The sequence below is a fragment of the Tenrec ecaudatus genome, chromosome 2 (assembly GCF_050624435.1).
Source record: "Tenrec ecaudatus isolate mTenEca1 chromosome 2, mTenEca1.hap1, whole genome shotgun sequence".
Classification (NCBI taxonomy): Eukaryota; Metazoa; Chordata; class Mammalia; order Afrosoricida; family Tenrecidae; genus Tenrec; species Tenrec ecaudatus.
The window spans coordinates 146,938,679-146,954,487 of NC_134531.1; the positions used below are offsets into that span (position 1 = coordinate 146,938,679).

General features: G+C 39.5%; 1 protein-coding gene across 12 annotated transcripts in view; it reads left to right on the forward strand.

Moving 5' to 3' along the window:
* The window catches only part of ANKHD1 (ankyrin repeat and KH domain containing 1), a 133,522-nt gene that overhangs the window by 111,389 nt on the left and 6,324 nt on the right, over nucleotides 1-15,809 (forward strand). For 8 of the 12 annotated variants that reach the window (XM_075541659.1, XM_075541655.1, XM_075541657.1 and 5 more), the window contains 9 exons: nucleotides 616-787; nucleotides 1,492-1,948; nucleotides 2,399-2,545; nucleotides 5,338-5,487; nucleotides 5,646-7,255; nucleotides 11,488-11,664; nucleotides 12,704-12,955; nucleotides 13,430-13,605; nucleotides 14,263-14,424. In XM_075541659.1, coding sequence (XP_075397774.1) covers nucleotides 616-787; nucleotides 1,492-1,948; nucleotides 2,399-2,545; nucleotides 5,338-5,487; nucleotides 5,646-7,255; nucleotides 11,488-11,664; nucleotides 12,704-12,955; nucleotides 13,430-13,605; nucleotides 14,263-14,424 — 3,303 coding nt within the window. Of the gene's footprint in view, nucleotides 1-615; nucleotides 788-1,491; nucleotides 1,949-2,398; nucleotides 2,546-5,337; nucleotides 5,488-5,645; nucleotides 7,256-11,487; nucleotides 11,665-12,703; nucleotides 12,956-13,429; nucleotides 13,606-14,262; nucleotides 14,425-14,738; nucleotides 15,242-15,809 lie in introns of those variants that run through there. The other 4 variants (XM_075541663.1, XM_075541664.1, XM_075541656.1 and 1 more) reach the window with 4 other exon arrangements.

A 15,809-nucleotide genomic window follows, 5' to 3' on the forward strand; every position in this document is an offset into this window, starting at 1 on the left:
GCGTAGCAGTAGTGAGGATGGCAGGGGACCGGGCCGTGTTTCAGTCTGCTATGCACAGCGTTGCTGTGAGTGAGAACTAACTTGATTGCACGTAACAAACATCACTGCTCTCAATCAGCAGCATTGCTCTAGAGATCCGGAGCTTTACTGCAAGACCATATTTATAAAGTGGAAGGATAACTGTTATTTGTCTCTTTATACACAAGCTAAGATAATTAGTTGGGGGAAAAGTGTAGGATGTAGGAAAAATTTCTATAAACGATTGGATTTGAGATAGTTGATTTAGAAATCAGTACCTGTATCTTAGTAATCATAAAACATAGTGGGGGAAATGCCCTTCAAAGAGCAGCAAAATAATGTGGGAATACAGAAAACGCATGTGCACCATTTCCCGTTCTATAGACTGTGGTTTTATTTTCTTCATAGTATCCCTTCAGGCACAAAGGTTTACGTTTGATAATGCCCAGTTAATCTGTCTTTCTCTTTGTTACTCGTATGAAATATGCTTTGAGTATAACATCTGTGGGAAAGTCATATATCTTTAATTTTTTGTTTTAATTCTTTATTTGAAATGATTGCATTATTAGCAAAATGATGTGCCCTCTTTATTTGCAGTCACGAGAAGAGAGCAGAAAACAGGCCCTTGCAGCTAAGAGAGAGAAGAGAAAAGAAAAGAGAAAAAAGAAAAAAGAAGAACAGAAAAGGAAGCAGGAAGATGAAGAAAACAAACCTAAGGAGAATTCAGAACTCCCGGAGGATGAAGATGAAGAAGAAAATGACGAAGACGGTGAGAAATAAGTGAATTTGAATTAGTGATTGGATATTCTTGCTGCTTGTCAGCATCACTTTGGATACTTTTTGCTCTAGTTAACTCAATATTTAATGAATTGGCTTCTAGAGTAAGTACTTCTGAAGTGTTGACATTCAAGCTGATTAAAACATAAAAGGGAGAAACAGCATTTGATCTGATGATGTTCAGTTATAATTTAAGTCACTTTGTAAATAAAACATTGTGTATTACAGCAAGAAGTCTGCCAAGTTCTCTTCAGGTTCTTTCCAAACAGCTTCCTCTTCTACCCCATTGGAAATTGGGGAAAGGTTCAGTTTCTCATAAACTTTAGCTAAGGTTTAGGGTCAAAGCTATTCAGGGCTGAAAATATCAGGAGAGACTGGAGTTCTTTACGTTCAAAGAGTTGTTTATTGTACAATCTGTTAGTGCTTAATTTAAGTTCTAAAATCCTATTTATCACAGTTTAATATATTCTTAAAACTGCTATAATTTGTGGATCTTTGGGTCTTAAGAAAGCTAATGGCTTGTATGTTCTATACCAACTTAGACATCGAAATATCATACTATATATTTGCTCTAAAAACAGTAAAGATTTCTTCTGCCTTTACTTATGAATCTGAGTTACTTGGCGTATTTTATCACAGTTTGTTTTAAGAGCTGTGGGTCTCAGTGTGACTTTTATCCTTCTTTTACACTTTCAGTGGAGCAGGAGGTGCCCATAGAGCCTCCTAGTGCAACCACCACCACTACGATTGGAATCTCTGCAACCTCTGCAACCTTTACAAACGTATTTGGGAAAAAAAGGGCCAATGTGGTGACAACTCCCAGCACCAATCGGAAAAATAAGAAGAACAAAACAAAAGAGACTCCTCCCACTGCACATTTAATTTTACCTGAACAACATATGCCTTTAACGCAACAAAAGGCAGATAAAAATAAAATAAATGGAGAACCCAGAGGTGGTGGCACAGGTGGAAACAGTGACTCGGATAATTTGGACAGCACAGATTGCAACAGTGAGAGTAGTAGTGGTGGTAAAAGCCAGGAGTTAAATTTCACCGTGGATGTGAATTCCTCTGCTGACAGGAGATATCCTTCAGTGCTACTTCATTCCCAAGAAGAAAAGGCAAGCACTACCACTTCCAAAACACAAACACGGTAAGGTGTTTGCATTGGTTAAAAGTCTGCGGTCATCTTTATTACTTCTCATATCTAGCACAAAAATTTCAAGTACATTCTCTAAATTTTGTTAAACAATTTATGTCTACCACATTATCTGTTTTCAGTATCCAAAACTGAACTTCACCACTGTCCTCCTAATCATATGTGAGTTAGTAAAATAAGTTATTAGAAATACAAGATTCACTTTTTGAAGTTGCAAACATTAACATGCTTTGATTTTATTGTACCTATGTTATTTTTATTGATTGCCCAGTTTTTGGCTTGTGAATCCATCTTAATACTAAAATATACTCTGACTTAGTGGTTCTTGAAGTGTCACATTTTAATTTAAATATTTCCATGTAAGTTTCTCTAGATAGGGACAGTCCTCTGCGTTCCTATCTTAAAGTTTATCTTTTATTCTTCTTGATTTCCTTATCTCCTCAGACTGGAAGGTGAAGTGAATGCGAATTCATTATCAACAAGCTATAAGTCGGTGTCATTGCCATTAAGCTCGCCAAGCATAAAGCTGAACCTTACCAGCCCTAAGAGGGGGCAAAAAAGAGAAGAAGGGTGGAAAGAAGTTGTTCGAAGGTAAGTAAGAATATTGTCATCTTTTTAACTTTAATAATAAACTAGACAGGTTTTCACTTGATGTAGTGCTGGAGTTGCCTTCTCATCAATGCCAAAAAACCTGCCCACGAGGCTGGAAGGGATCCATATTTGTGCTCAGTCCAAAGAAAGGTGATCCAACAGAATACAGAAATACGACCACACAATATCCAGAGCACATAAAACTAAGTTTTTGCTAAAGATAATTTCAAAACAGTTGCAGCAGTACATTAATAGAGAACTTTTAGAAATTAGAGCCAGTTTCAGAAGAAGACTGAAGAACATCACTGCTGATAGAAGATACATCTTGTTTGAAAGCAGACAATACCAGAAATATGTGTACCTATGCTTTATGAACTATGGCAAGGCATCCAACTGTGTGAATCATAAAAGCTATGGCTAACATAAGTGAAGAATGGGAATTCAAGAACTCTTGAGTGTGTTCATGTAGAACCTGTACATAGACCACGAGGTGACTAGTTCAAACAGAACAACTTAAAATCAGAAAAAGACTGCATAAGGGTTGTATCCTTTCACCACATTGATTCAATCTGTGCTGAGCATATATTTCACAAAGCTGGAATACAGGAAGAAGAACACATGATTGGAAGATGACTCAGTCACAACCCACACGGTGGATCAACTTTTGCTGACAAAGAAAAGGACTTGAAGAGTTACAGGTGGATATCAAAGGCTATATATAACCTTCAATATGAATTATACCTCACTGTGAAGAAAACAAAGATCCTCACAGATGAACCAAGAAGCACTATCATAGCAGAGAAAATATTGACGTTTTCAGGGATTGCATTTTGCATGGATTCATGGTCAGGGACCATGAAAGCAGCTGTCAAGAAATCAAACAATGTATTATTACTTTGGGCAAATATGTTGTAAAAAAAGGGGGCTGAAGTGTCTGAAAGCAGAGATTTCACTTTGAAGAATAAGATATATGTAACCCTCCACCGTGGCAATTTGAGTAACCCCATATGCAAACAAAATAAATTATGACTGATAGATCAAATTCATTGTGAATAAGCTCAATAAGGATCCTATTAGGAAGAGTTAGAATTACATTTGTTTCCCTGGAGCTAGTGCAACTATTACAAGTTCCAAATTTCCTGGCCGAGATTGACTCAAAGCAAGTTGTTGTTATCAGAGAAGATGCCAAAACAGACAGCCAAACGGATGTTGAGCCTTCTTGGTGTATTTGAATGTTAGTCTCCGGGAAGTCTGGTGACCGGAAGTAAAGCTGTCACTTACCCAGTGCCCCACTACCTTGTTCAGAGGACGGATGAGATGAAGAAAAGAACATACTTAGTCTGTTGTTTAATAAAACTCGGAGCACCTATATGAAGAATTGATGAAAACCTTTATGTTGTCTACATAAAGAATGTGAGCAACCTAAGACAGCTGGATTTTCTGTGGTAGAAATAAGAAGAGTGAATAAAGAAGAGGCACCATTACGCTGTTTATTTGGATTGGACTAGCACTGGGCTTTACCCTTCTTATTCGTATTAATTCAGTGTACCTCATAATGGGGACTAGTGGCAGCACAGGGCGATCTCCTTGGGTCTGGGACTTCTGGTAGCTCTTTACTGAAGAAATTAATGAGATCAGAGTAAAGTCACAGCGACTTCTTACGTACTGTAACCTTCATCATGGACCAAAGTAGATGATATTTTGAGTCTTATATGCAATCCTGGTGATGCAGTGATGAGAGTGCTTAGCTACTCACCAGGCGTCAGCAGTTAAAACTCACCAGCTGCTCCACAGCAGAAAGATGGGACATTCTGTTTCTAGAAAGAAGACAGCCTTGGAAACCCTATGAGGCCGTCCTTCTCTGTACCTTTCACATCAGCTTGAGAGGGGGTGTGTGTGTGTGTGTGTGTGTGTGTGTGTGTGTGTGTTACACATATAGAAAATTCAGAGAAAATGCAGAATAAAACCATTTAATTGTTAACCTTTTAATATAAAAACATTTTTTCAGTGAGTATGCTGAGGCTTCATCTTATATAATTTTGACTTACTTTCAGAAGGGACCATTCTCTGGACAAAGATCATGCCTGGTAAGGTAGAGGTTCAGTGGGAAAGAGGAAGACTCAATAGCATGAGTTGACACCGTGGCTGCAGCAAGGGACTCAGACATAACAATAATTGTGAGAACGACACAGGACTAGGCAGCTTCATTCTGCTGTTCATAGCATCTCTGAGTCTAGACTGACTAGATGACACCAACAACAATACCCACCAACCTGTGGCCAGTTTAAATGGTCATTATTTTTAACTTCCGTGCTATACTAAATCTAGAATATGCTAAGGCAAAATTAGAGGCAATCTGTATATCTTGCACATATATTTCATATGGTACAATAAATGTTAGCAGTTTGGGATAGCCTTTGAGTTACATTTTATGTCGTCCATATGTAGCCTATATTCACTATGGAGTTTACAATGTAGTGTGCATTATTTCAATTTAGAAAAAGTCAATGTATAGTCAGACTTGATAGTTGATGTGTGATACTTTGGGGAGATTTGATTGCTTACATCATGAATAATTTAAATACAACTTTTGTTTTAGAAGACTATAGTTTTTAATGTGTACTAAATTAAGCTCAGTAAGATAAGAATGGTTCCCTTTTAGTTTAAAATATTTAACAATTTCCTCTTGAAGGTTTGAGAAATATTATTCTATAGGCATCCATATTTATAAAGACTCTTTGCCCTCAAAGACATTGGATTTCCTAAGTTCATGTGCTGTCTTCATTTGACAGGTCAAAGAAGTTGTCTGTCCCTGCCTCTGTGGTGTCCAGGATAATGGGAAGAGGAGGGTGCAACATCACAGCAATACAAGATGTCACTGGTGCCCACATTGACGTGGATAAACAAAAAGACAAGAATGGCGAGAGAATGATCACAATAAGGTAATTGTGAAAGATGAATATTGCTGTTCTATGTGAAAATTAATTTTATAAGAAACATACATGTGTAATATAGTCAAGAATTATATTTGAGAGTAATTATTACTTAAAATTTTTTTTTAATGTGTGTGGTCTTTTTTTTGTTTCATTTTCCTCCCTAGGGGTGGTACAGAGTCAACAAGATACGCTGTTCAACTTATCAATGCACTTATTCAAGATCCGGCTAAGGAACTGGAAGACTTAATTCCTAAAAATCACATCAGAACACCTGCCAGCACCAAATCCATTCATGCAAATTTCTCCTCTGGAGCGGGCGCCACAGCAGCTTCCAGCAAAAGTGCATTTCCTTTGGGTGCTCCACCTCTTGTGACGTCACAGGCGACAACATTATCTACGTTCCAACCCACTAATAAACTTAATAAGAACGTTCCGACAAACGTGCGTTCCTCTTTCCCAGTCTCTTTACCCTTAGCTTATTCCCACCCTCATTTTGCCCTGCTGGCTGCTCAGACTATGCAACAGATTCGGCATCCTCGCTTACCCATGGCTCAGTTTGGAGGAACCTTTTCACCGTCACCTAATACTTGGGGACCATTCCCTGTAAGGCCCGTGAATCCTGGCAACACAAATAGCTCCCCAAAGCATAATAATGCAGGCCGTCTACCTAACCAGAATGGGACTGTTTTATCGTCAGAGTCTGCTGGACTACCTACTGCCAGTTGTCCTATCACTGTCTCTTCTGTCGTCGCTGCCAGTCAGCCCCTGTGTGTGACGAGTACCCGGACTCCCTCATCAGTTAGAAAGCAGTTGTTTGCCTGTGTGCCTAAGACGAGTCCTCCAGCAACAGTGATCTCTTCTGTGACGAGCACTTGTAGTTCCCTGCCTCCCGTCTCCTCCTCACCTGCAACAAGTGGGCAAGTCCCCACCACATTTCTGCCTGCAAGTACTCCTCAAGCACAGCTTTCTTCACAAAAGATGGAGTCGTTCTCTGCCATGCCAGCCCCCAAAGAGAAGGTGTCCACACAGGACCAGCCCGTAGGAAACCTGTGTCCCCCATCTTCCACTGCAAATAGTTGCAGTAGCTCGGCCAGCAACACCCCAGGGGCTCCCGAAACTCACTCATCCAGTAGTCCTCCTCCTTCCTCCAATAACACACCGGAGGAAGCACAGCCATCCGTTGTGTCTGATCTAAGTCCTATGTCAATGCCTTTTGCGTCTAACTCAGAACCTGCTCCATTGACTTTGGCGTCACCCAGATTGGTTGCTGCTGATAATCAGGACACCAATAACTTACCTCAGTTAGCTGTACCAGCCCCTCGAGTTTCTCATCGAATGCAGCCCAGAGGTTCCTTTTACTCAGTGGTACCAAATGCAACAATACACCAAGATCCCCAGTCTATTTTTGTTACAAATTCAGTTCCTTTAACACCACCTCAAGGCCCGCCAGCTGCAGTGCAGCTTTCTTCAGCCATGAACATTATGAATGGTTCTCAGATGCATATCAATCCAGCAAATAAATCCTTGCCGCCTACTTTTGGGCCAGCCACACTCTTCAATCACTTCAGTAGTCTCTTTGATAGCAGTCAGGTGCCAGCTAACCAGGGGTGGGGAGATGGCCCGCTGTCCTCAAGAGTTGCCGCAGATGCCTCTTTCACTGTTCAGTCAGCGTACCTGGGTAACTCTGTACTCGGACACTTGGAAAACGTGCACCCCGACAACTCCAAGGCACCTGGCTTCAGACCTTCCCAGCGAGTTTCTACAAGTCCCATTGGTAAGTTGCTATCACTAAAGCTATAGCTCAGTCGTAATCTGATCTGCCAAAATAACAAGAAAACCTTTACACCTAACACTGCATGATAATGTGTAGTAAATAAATAAAGACACTTTAATTAGTGTTACTTTGTGGACAAAAATGTAGCTGTGGGTGAATGGCTCAAATATCATGAGCTGCTTTATATTCTCCATATGATGTCTCTGCCTCTGGAAATGAGATTATATTCTGTGTCAATTCCTATTCTTGGAATTAGTGGAAACTGATTGTCACACATTCAATAAGGAAGATTCTTGGGATGCTTGCTTGACGGATTCCAAATTTGCAGAGATGAGGCTTTATTATTATTATACTGAAGGTTTACATTTCTCAGATTTGAAAAAAAAAATTTGAGCTGCACATGTGTTTAGGAACTAGTCCATAGTTTACATCCTTGCTGTCAGTCTTGGGCGCTCAGACTGAAGAGCAAATGGTGTCGTTTAATAGTGCTGTATATAAAGGAGAGGCTACATGAATTTTTGCATAAAGACCTCTATTGAATGAAACTATCAAAGTGTGAAACAATTGTTTCTCAATATATGCTCCATGCAGGTCAAAACCCTGCTGAATGCAGTGTTTCCATCGCTTTAACCCTTCCCTGGGAAAATTGTGCACTGGAGTTTACAATTTTGTGCTCCTTTTAATGGTCTTTGAATTTTGGGAACCGAAACAAAAGTCTGTGGCAAGATCAGGGAGCCTTGGTGGTGCTGTTGATTAAGCATTAGACAGCTAATCCAAGGTTGCCAGTTCAAGCCCACTAGCCGCTCCACAGGAGACAGATGGGACTGTGTGCTCCCTTAGAGATGAGCAGCCTTGAAAACCCTATATAGGGTGGCTGTGAGTCAGAATTGACTCAATGATAGTGGATGTAGGTTTTTTGTTTTTTTTTTTCTGCTTTAACTTTTATTGTTTTAAGCTTAATTTATTCCTGAGCCATGAGTTTTTGCTTCTTCCGTTTCTTCTGGGGAATCTTTTTCTTCTGTGCAACCTCCTCTTCTGGTTTAGGAATGATCTGTTCCTTCTCAGTCAGGATCATCGCAATGTAGTGGGGAGCTCATGTGTGGGTTGATCTGACCATGAGCTTGGTAAGTCTGGATGTGATCAATGACCAGAGAATCCACATCTAAACCCTTCAGTTCAGCATTACTTTCTGCATTTTTAAGCATGGGAAGCAAAAATTTAGCACTCTTTTTTGGGCCACCGACCCTGAGTCCAACCCCAGTGTTTGGCCTGGGCACACCTACCAACGCCACCCTTGTAGCGTCAGAAGGGTGTTACACACTGCTTCTGCAGAGTGACGTCTTTCAAGTGTTTGGTGGCTTTCCAGATGTGTGTGCCTTTGATGGCCTGGGCAGTTTTACGGGTGTTCTTGAAGTGGACCTGGAGGTCCGAGCCTCTTGATTTGCAGGATTTCGTAGGGTTTTCTGGGTCAAGTGAGTAGCGAACCATTTTGGCAGGTCACCTCAGGCCGCTACAGTTAAGCAGTGGGTTTAGTTTTTGTTGGGATTGTTGTGATGGAAATAAATTTCCTGGCCATTTTCTCATCCATGTAGTTTTTCTTAAAACTTCTTCCTAATAAGCCCCCTCCTGATTATCCTGTGTCCTTTGAGAACATCTATCTCGATTACTCCTCTGGAGTTCCAGAAACCAGATGCCACAACCTTCTGAGCTGACCTCTCTGCCTTCAGTGGAACTGGCCCAGCAAATCCCCTTAGAAGCCGCTATTTCTTGATCTGACCAATTTCAAAGGCAGCCTGAGACTAAGACAAGTGTATTACCAAGAGAGCTTATCTGCAACCATCCACAGATCACAGAGACCTGTATAAACATGTTTTGCTTTGAGCAAACCTGTGCATGTATAAACTAGAACCTGAATAGCAGTCCTTTCTATGTGCCCTTTGTGGGCTTTTACTAAAAACACACCAAAACTTCAGCTGTTTTACTGCTGAGGCATTATGGGGGGAAGCAATAGATAGATGTGTGGTCAGGGTTGATTTGGGGATATTTGAAAACCAGAATCTACTTTTCCAGAGTTTAGGAGCTGATTGTACTTGGATCTGCAGTATTTTGAAAACAAATGAGAAATTGTAGCTGGCCGAGAGCATTTCTCTTCCAGTTGGAAAACTGCCCCATGGCCCATGCTACTCTTGCTAACTATAAACTGATCTGGGTTATTTACAACTTGTGAGAGTAAGAATGTGTTGTAGCCTTAGCTTTCATTTCAGATGTTTCTCTTTGCCAGGGTTTTGCATTGTTTCATATTTTGTTTTTGTTTTCCTCAGGAGAACATAACTATTGTATTATCTTTCAAATGGAAGTACAAGTCATCTCTAGTCTTAAAATACTTTCTGGAGTTCTTGCTTCTTATAGATATCTATTTTGACTTTCATTTTGGAAAGCTAGTGAGGTTTCAAAGCCCCACAACAAAGGAAGCGCTCTTTGCCAGTGCTCAGGTTGTAATTGAAAGCATACATCCCTGACCTTCCTTCTGGGATCCAGCATTGGTAAACTGGATGCATTTCTGAACTGTCTGTGCGGTTTCTTCAAAGCCCCATTGATACTCTTTCATGGGTGTAATGTACTTTCTTACTTTTCAAGTAAAAAGTAGTAATATTTAAGAAGATAGAGAAAGATATAGTGAAATTTGGACCCTATCCATTACTGAGAGAATCCTGGTGGCATTGTGGGCCCTACGTGTTAAGCTAATTGGTTAGCAGTTAGAAACCATCAGTTGCTCCATGGGAGAGAGATGAAGCTTTCTACTCCAGTAAAGGTTTGCAGTCTTGTGAAAACCGACAGGGGCAGTTTTACTCTGCCTTGTAGGGCTGCTATGAATTGGAATCGACTTGAGAGCAGCAAGTTGCATTTATACATTGCTAATGGAGACATAATATGATATAGTCATTTCAGCAGTTCCCAGAAAAGTTAAGCAGAGTTTCTGTTTAACATAGAAATTCCACTCACAGATATATACCCAAGAGAGATAAAAGCATATGTCCAAACAAAAGAACTACACACAAATGTTCATAGTATTACAAATAATTGCCAGAAAGTAGAAACCACCCTAACGTTCGTCAGCTGTTGAATGGATAAACAAAATGTGGCCATACAGTAGAATATTATTCATCAGTGAAAAGCGAAGCAGCACTAAATCATGCTACAACATTGATAGACTTTTAAAACACTTTGTCAAGTGAAAGAAGCCAGTCACAAAGAGCACAGGGTGCCATTAGGAGTCAATCTATCCTGGAGGAAAGTCTGCTAGTGGTCACGTAAGGGTGGGAATTTCAAGGTGAGGAGGAATGGGTAGTGACAGCTTACAGGTAAGGGGATGCTTTAAGTGAGGACAAAAATGTCCTAAAACTTATTGTGATGATGATGGCACAACTCTGTGAATATACTGAAAAAACATTGACTTCATATACTTTCAGTGACTGAATTGTATGTGAATTATATCAACACTGTTTTCAGATGCTCTAAAAATAAAGCATGCTTGAAAGAGTTTTGTTTTTCATATTAATATTAACTAATTCTTCTTAAATGAATGTCTAAAATCTTTTTCCAGGCCCTTGCCCACTTTGCCTAATACATTCTCTAGAGAAAGCAGTGGAATTTGAGAAGAGTGCTAAATCCTTCTCTGCACTGACTGGACAGAAACTTTGATGAGTTTTTGCAACTGTTGATTTTTTATCAGATAGGTTGCTTTCAAGTTATTCTAAATTTAAAAGTTTTTCCTCCTTTGGAAGAAGTCACATTGGCAGCATGTATTATGTATTGTCCATAGGAATTTTGGACTTTGAGAGTTTTCCACAAATGCTACAGCATAAATTACTGATCTGGAAACCCCTTCACCAAAGCATGCTCTCATTTAAGATTTCTTGTCTCCCTTCCTTGGCCTCCCACCCCCACGCCACTCCCTTAGTGAAAGCTTTGCGATGTCTTAGAACCTTACTCAAGATCACTGCCGTTCTTAAACATTGGGTTCATTTGTCCAAACCTAGTACTGTTTGGTTGTGTTCTGGACTACAAGTGGGGGTGAGGGGGAACCGAGCCTGGACCATATAATATCACATAAATGGATTATTTTGGCTCTGATCTACAAAAATAAATCCCATGCTTTCTTTAAAATAGTAATGATAATAAATAACCTTGGACTTGGACTAATCAGATGTCCTGGCCCTGTTTTATTTCAGGGTTGCCATCTATTGATCCATCAGGAAGCTCCCCGTCTTCCTCTTCCACTCCTCTGACAAGTTTCTCCAGCATCCCAGGAACTCGGGTTTACCTGCAAGGGCCAGCTCCTGTGGGGACACCGAGTTTCAACAGACAACATTTTTCTCCCCATCCTTGGACAAGCGCCTCAAACTCATGTAGGGTTCTGGAGGAACTCGTTCCAGAGTCTTGAATAAGTTATTAAGTGATTTGTTTTAGGGAACACTGTTTAAATTGAGTCAATTCAGTGGTACCCAGAGGTTTGTATTGTAATGTCATCAAAAATTGTCAGTCATTTGTTGGATAGGAAACTTAAGAACCAAGGGCAAATGACTTTTCCAAACCAGAAAGATTTCCATCAGGACGGCAATCAAAATAAGAGCTACTGCAAGTAATTTATAAAGTTCCTTTGGAGGCAGTATTTAAAATAATTTATTAATTCAAAAAGAAGTTGAATTTATGTATGTGGTCAGTTTGGTGTGATTTCTCATTTGTGTATTTTAGGAAACAATAGTTTCCTTTATAGAGAAGGAAAAATATTCCTTTGTTCTGGCTTAGTCATTTCAATATTTAGGATAATTAAAATATTTAGCATTAAGCAAAATCGTAATTTAAGGTTTTATTTTTTTAATTATTTAATTTTAATTAAGCATGTGTTGACAAGGGAAAAACACCCTAATTACCTGAAACTCAAATTGACTATCTTCCTTATCGGGAGAAATATTGTAAAAAGAGAAAAAAGAAAACTATCCAGTATCAAGAGATATCAACTATTTGACAGACAGTATGCTTGATACTGGGCAAACACTGCCATATTTAAGTTCATTTAAAATGTCATTCTTCAATGGGGCTATGGACCATTCATTGAAAAATAGAAAGATGGAATTTTCCCACAAACTTTGGAAGCATCCTTATGTACATTGAGAGGATCAATTAGAACTAAAATAAACATAGAGGCCATCTTCCTTACTAAACTTGTTCAGTTCAATCTGGCTTTATTTTTTTAACTGAACTTAAAGATGGTGGCCTAGAATATAAAGTTTATAGAAATTACATTTTTTTTACTTGAACTATGTTTTAAAATGAAACTTTTCCTTTACAGAAGCTAGGTTGTGGAGTAGATCTTTCCAGTAAGGTTTCTCAGATTCTTATAGTTTTTACATGTAATAAAACAATAGAGAAATATTTTACCACCAGGTGACTCTCCTATTCCATCTGTTTCTTCGGGATCATCTTCACCTCTTTCAGCCACTTCTGCCCCTCCAGCGATGGGCCAACCAAAAGGAGGCAGTGCCAGTCAGGATCGAAAGATACCTCCCCCCATTGGAACAGAGAGACTAGCGCGGATACGGCAAGGAGGCTCTGTTGCTCAAGCCCCTGTGGGGACCAGTTTTGTTGCTCCTGTCGGACACAGTGGAATTTGGTCATTTGGTGTCAACGCTGTGTCAGGTACAGTTACTTGTCCTCTGTCTGAAGGAGTATCTCAAGTAAATGATAGGGTTGCCACTAAAACGTTGTTTCTTTAAAAACTAAATGAAACCTTGTTTCTACACTTGACAATCAGATAGGTATTTATAGCCCTGGAAAATTCGTCCCAAGCTCAGTCTGGAATGTGAGTTGAGGTGATTATATATAGAGTTGATCAAAAGTGAAAGACTCAAAGTATGCTTCTTCCCCTTTTTGAGCCGTCTACTATTCTATGAGATGATCATTTGAGTTCTTTCAGGGACAAGGTAAGAGAGTGCTTGGGATATTCAGAGGATTTTACCAAAATTTCCCAGAAACTTTTTGTTTATTTGAAAAAGATGAATGTACCCTGAGCTCTTCAGAGAAATAATCTTTCTGTTTTGTAGGAAAAATAGAATCAGCAGTTACGGTTTTGTTCTTTTATCCACATACCGAACTCTTGTCGATCCTTTACAGAAGGCGTGTCAGGTTGGTCACAGTCCGTGGTAGGGAGCCACCCAGTGCACCAACAACTACCAGACCCAAGCACCTTCTCCCAGCACCCACCGTTGGAGAGAGATGGCTCCGGAATGGTAGCCCCGTCTAGCATTTTCCATCAGCCTATGGCAAGTGGTTTCGTGGATTTTTCTAAAGTGAGTTGACAAACATCACTGTAACTCGTCTGACACTTGGCAGGCCAGTGTAGTCACATGTTAAGGAATAGTTTGTATTAAAACAATTCTCTCTTTGATGTCACTAGTTTGTTTCCATGCCTTTGCCAGGCCTCTTGCACAATTTCAAGAGCGGGTTGTGTTGTCAACAGTATAGTTTGTCCTCAGATGTCCCCACACCCCACACAAGCAGGAAATTGGGTCCTGTCGTTCTGAGTTCGGCTGCCACAGGGAGGCCTCTCTAGTTGGCTGTGAGTTTCCCAAGAGCCTCTATGCCAAGACCTTAGCGTAGCTGCAAAGCCAGATTGTGGTGGGAAGCAGTTGTGCAGTTGCCCATGTCTTTTTAACACAAATTGAGTGAAACTGAAAAATGGTGGGAAAGTTAAAAGGTATTATTTGTGTTTACCAAATATGGGGAAATTTATCAGTGACTAGATGCTGGATATGTGGGTATTTTTAGTTTTCCTATTCCCTTGATTAATCTTCTTTGAAGCAGATGACTAATTTTGGATATTCTGCTGTACTTAAAAAAAAGATCCTGGCATTCTTTGAATGAGTGGAAATTAAATATAAGCTGATATGGAATATTTATTCATTTATAATCACTTCATGATTAAACCTTTCTTTCTGCCCTTGTAGGGTCTGCCCATTTCCATGTATGGAGGCACCATAATCCCCTCTCATCCTCAACTTGATGTTCCAGGAGGCCCTCTATTTAATGGACTTCACAATCCAGATCCTGCTTGGAACCCTATGATTAAAGTTATCCAAAATACAACAGAATGCACTGATGCCCAGCAGGTAAAATAGGCATAGTGTTTTCTTTCTCTCTCTCTCTGTTTCTCTCCCCTCCTCCCCAGATTTGCCATGTCATACCTTTAATTCTGTGAGTAGTGCACGTTCTGGCTATATCAGAAGTGATACCTGACCACCTTGATCTAAGGTTTTTTTTTTATATATTTATGAAGATAATGGTTCTAAGTGTTTTATTTTATTTCATGTATGTGTATTCTTCCTAGGCAGAAACAGTGAAATGCCATTGCATTTATATATTTATTTTATAAATGTCTAAAGATTCCTAATTAGAAATTCCAATTTTTCCTCCCCCTTTTCAGATTTGGCCTGGCACGTGGGCACCTCATATTGGAAACATGCATCTCAAATATGTCAACTAAGTTAGACGGTCTTTACTCTTTAGACTTGTTTGAGAAACCTATGACTTTGGAAGAACCCTGGGGAATTTTCTTTCTTTCTTTCTTTTTTTAATGTGCCTAACTAAGACATTTTCTCTTGAGGCTTTCGCAATGGAAACTTGATTGCCCATTGTATAAAAACAAATTGATTTCCTATCCACTTGATTATGTTCGCTGGTTAGTTTAGCCATTTTGAACTTAAGATCAGATGAACTTAGTGCTTTTGGCTAAACATACGGAATGCTACTTATATGCAGAAGAGAATTAGATGATTACGTGTTTCAACCTTTTAGGACAGTAAATACATGTATAATTGTTTACATACTTAAAAGGAAAATTGAGTAAATTTCTTGTCATATAGTGGCTCTACTTAATGTAGCCTGTATCAATGTGAAATATTTACCAGAATATTCAATAAAAAGATGAACAGTGTTTAGAAGTGGGGTGTGATCCTTTCGGTGGTCCTGTAGGTACCACCCAATTCTCAGTTAATCTTGAGCCGGTTGATACTTGCAGCAGACTTCCCGTACATCACACATTAGAGTCCATTCTTAAGACAGTTATGAAAAGTACTTTTGTGGGTTTTTTTGTTTTGTTTTTTGAAAAGTACTTTTAAGAGTTATCTACTTGTGCGCTAAACAGTCCTTATCCCCTTGTTGTCTTCATTATCTATTATCTAAACTGATGAAATTTCAAGCCTCTGCTGTGTCTTATCAGACTTTCACTAGCAGGCCACTGATAGATTTAACTCTTTATAGGTTGTGAGTCTATAAGAACTATAGGATTTTAAATCAGATGACACTGAACAAACTTCCAAAACAAAACTAACTGCCCTAGAGTCGATTCTGACTCATAGCAACCCTGTAGAACAGGGTTGAATTGCCCATATAGGCTTCTGAGGCTGTACATCTTTATGAAAATAGAAAGGCTCATCTTTTTCCCATGAAGAAGTATTTGGTGGTTTTGAACCACTCACCTTGCAGTTAACCCAGT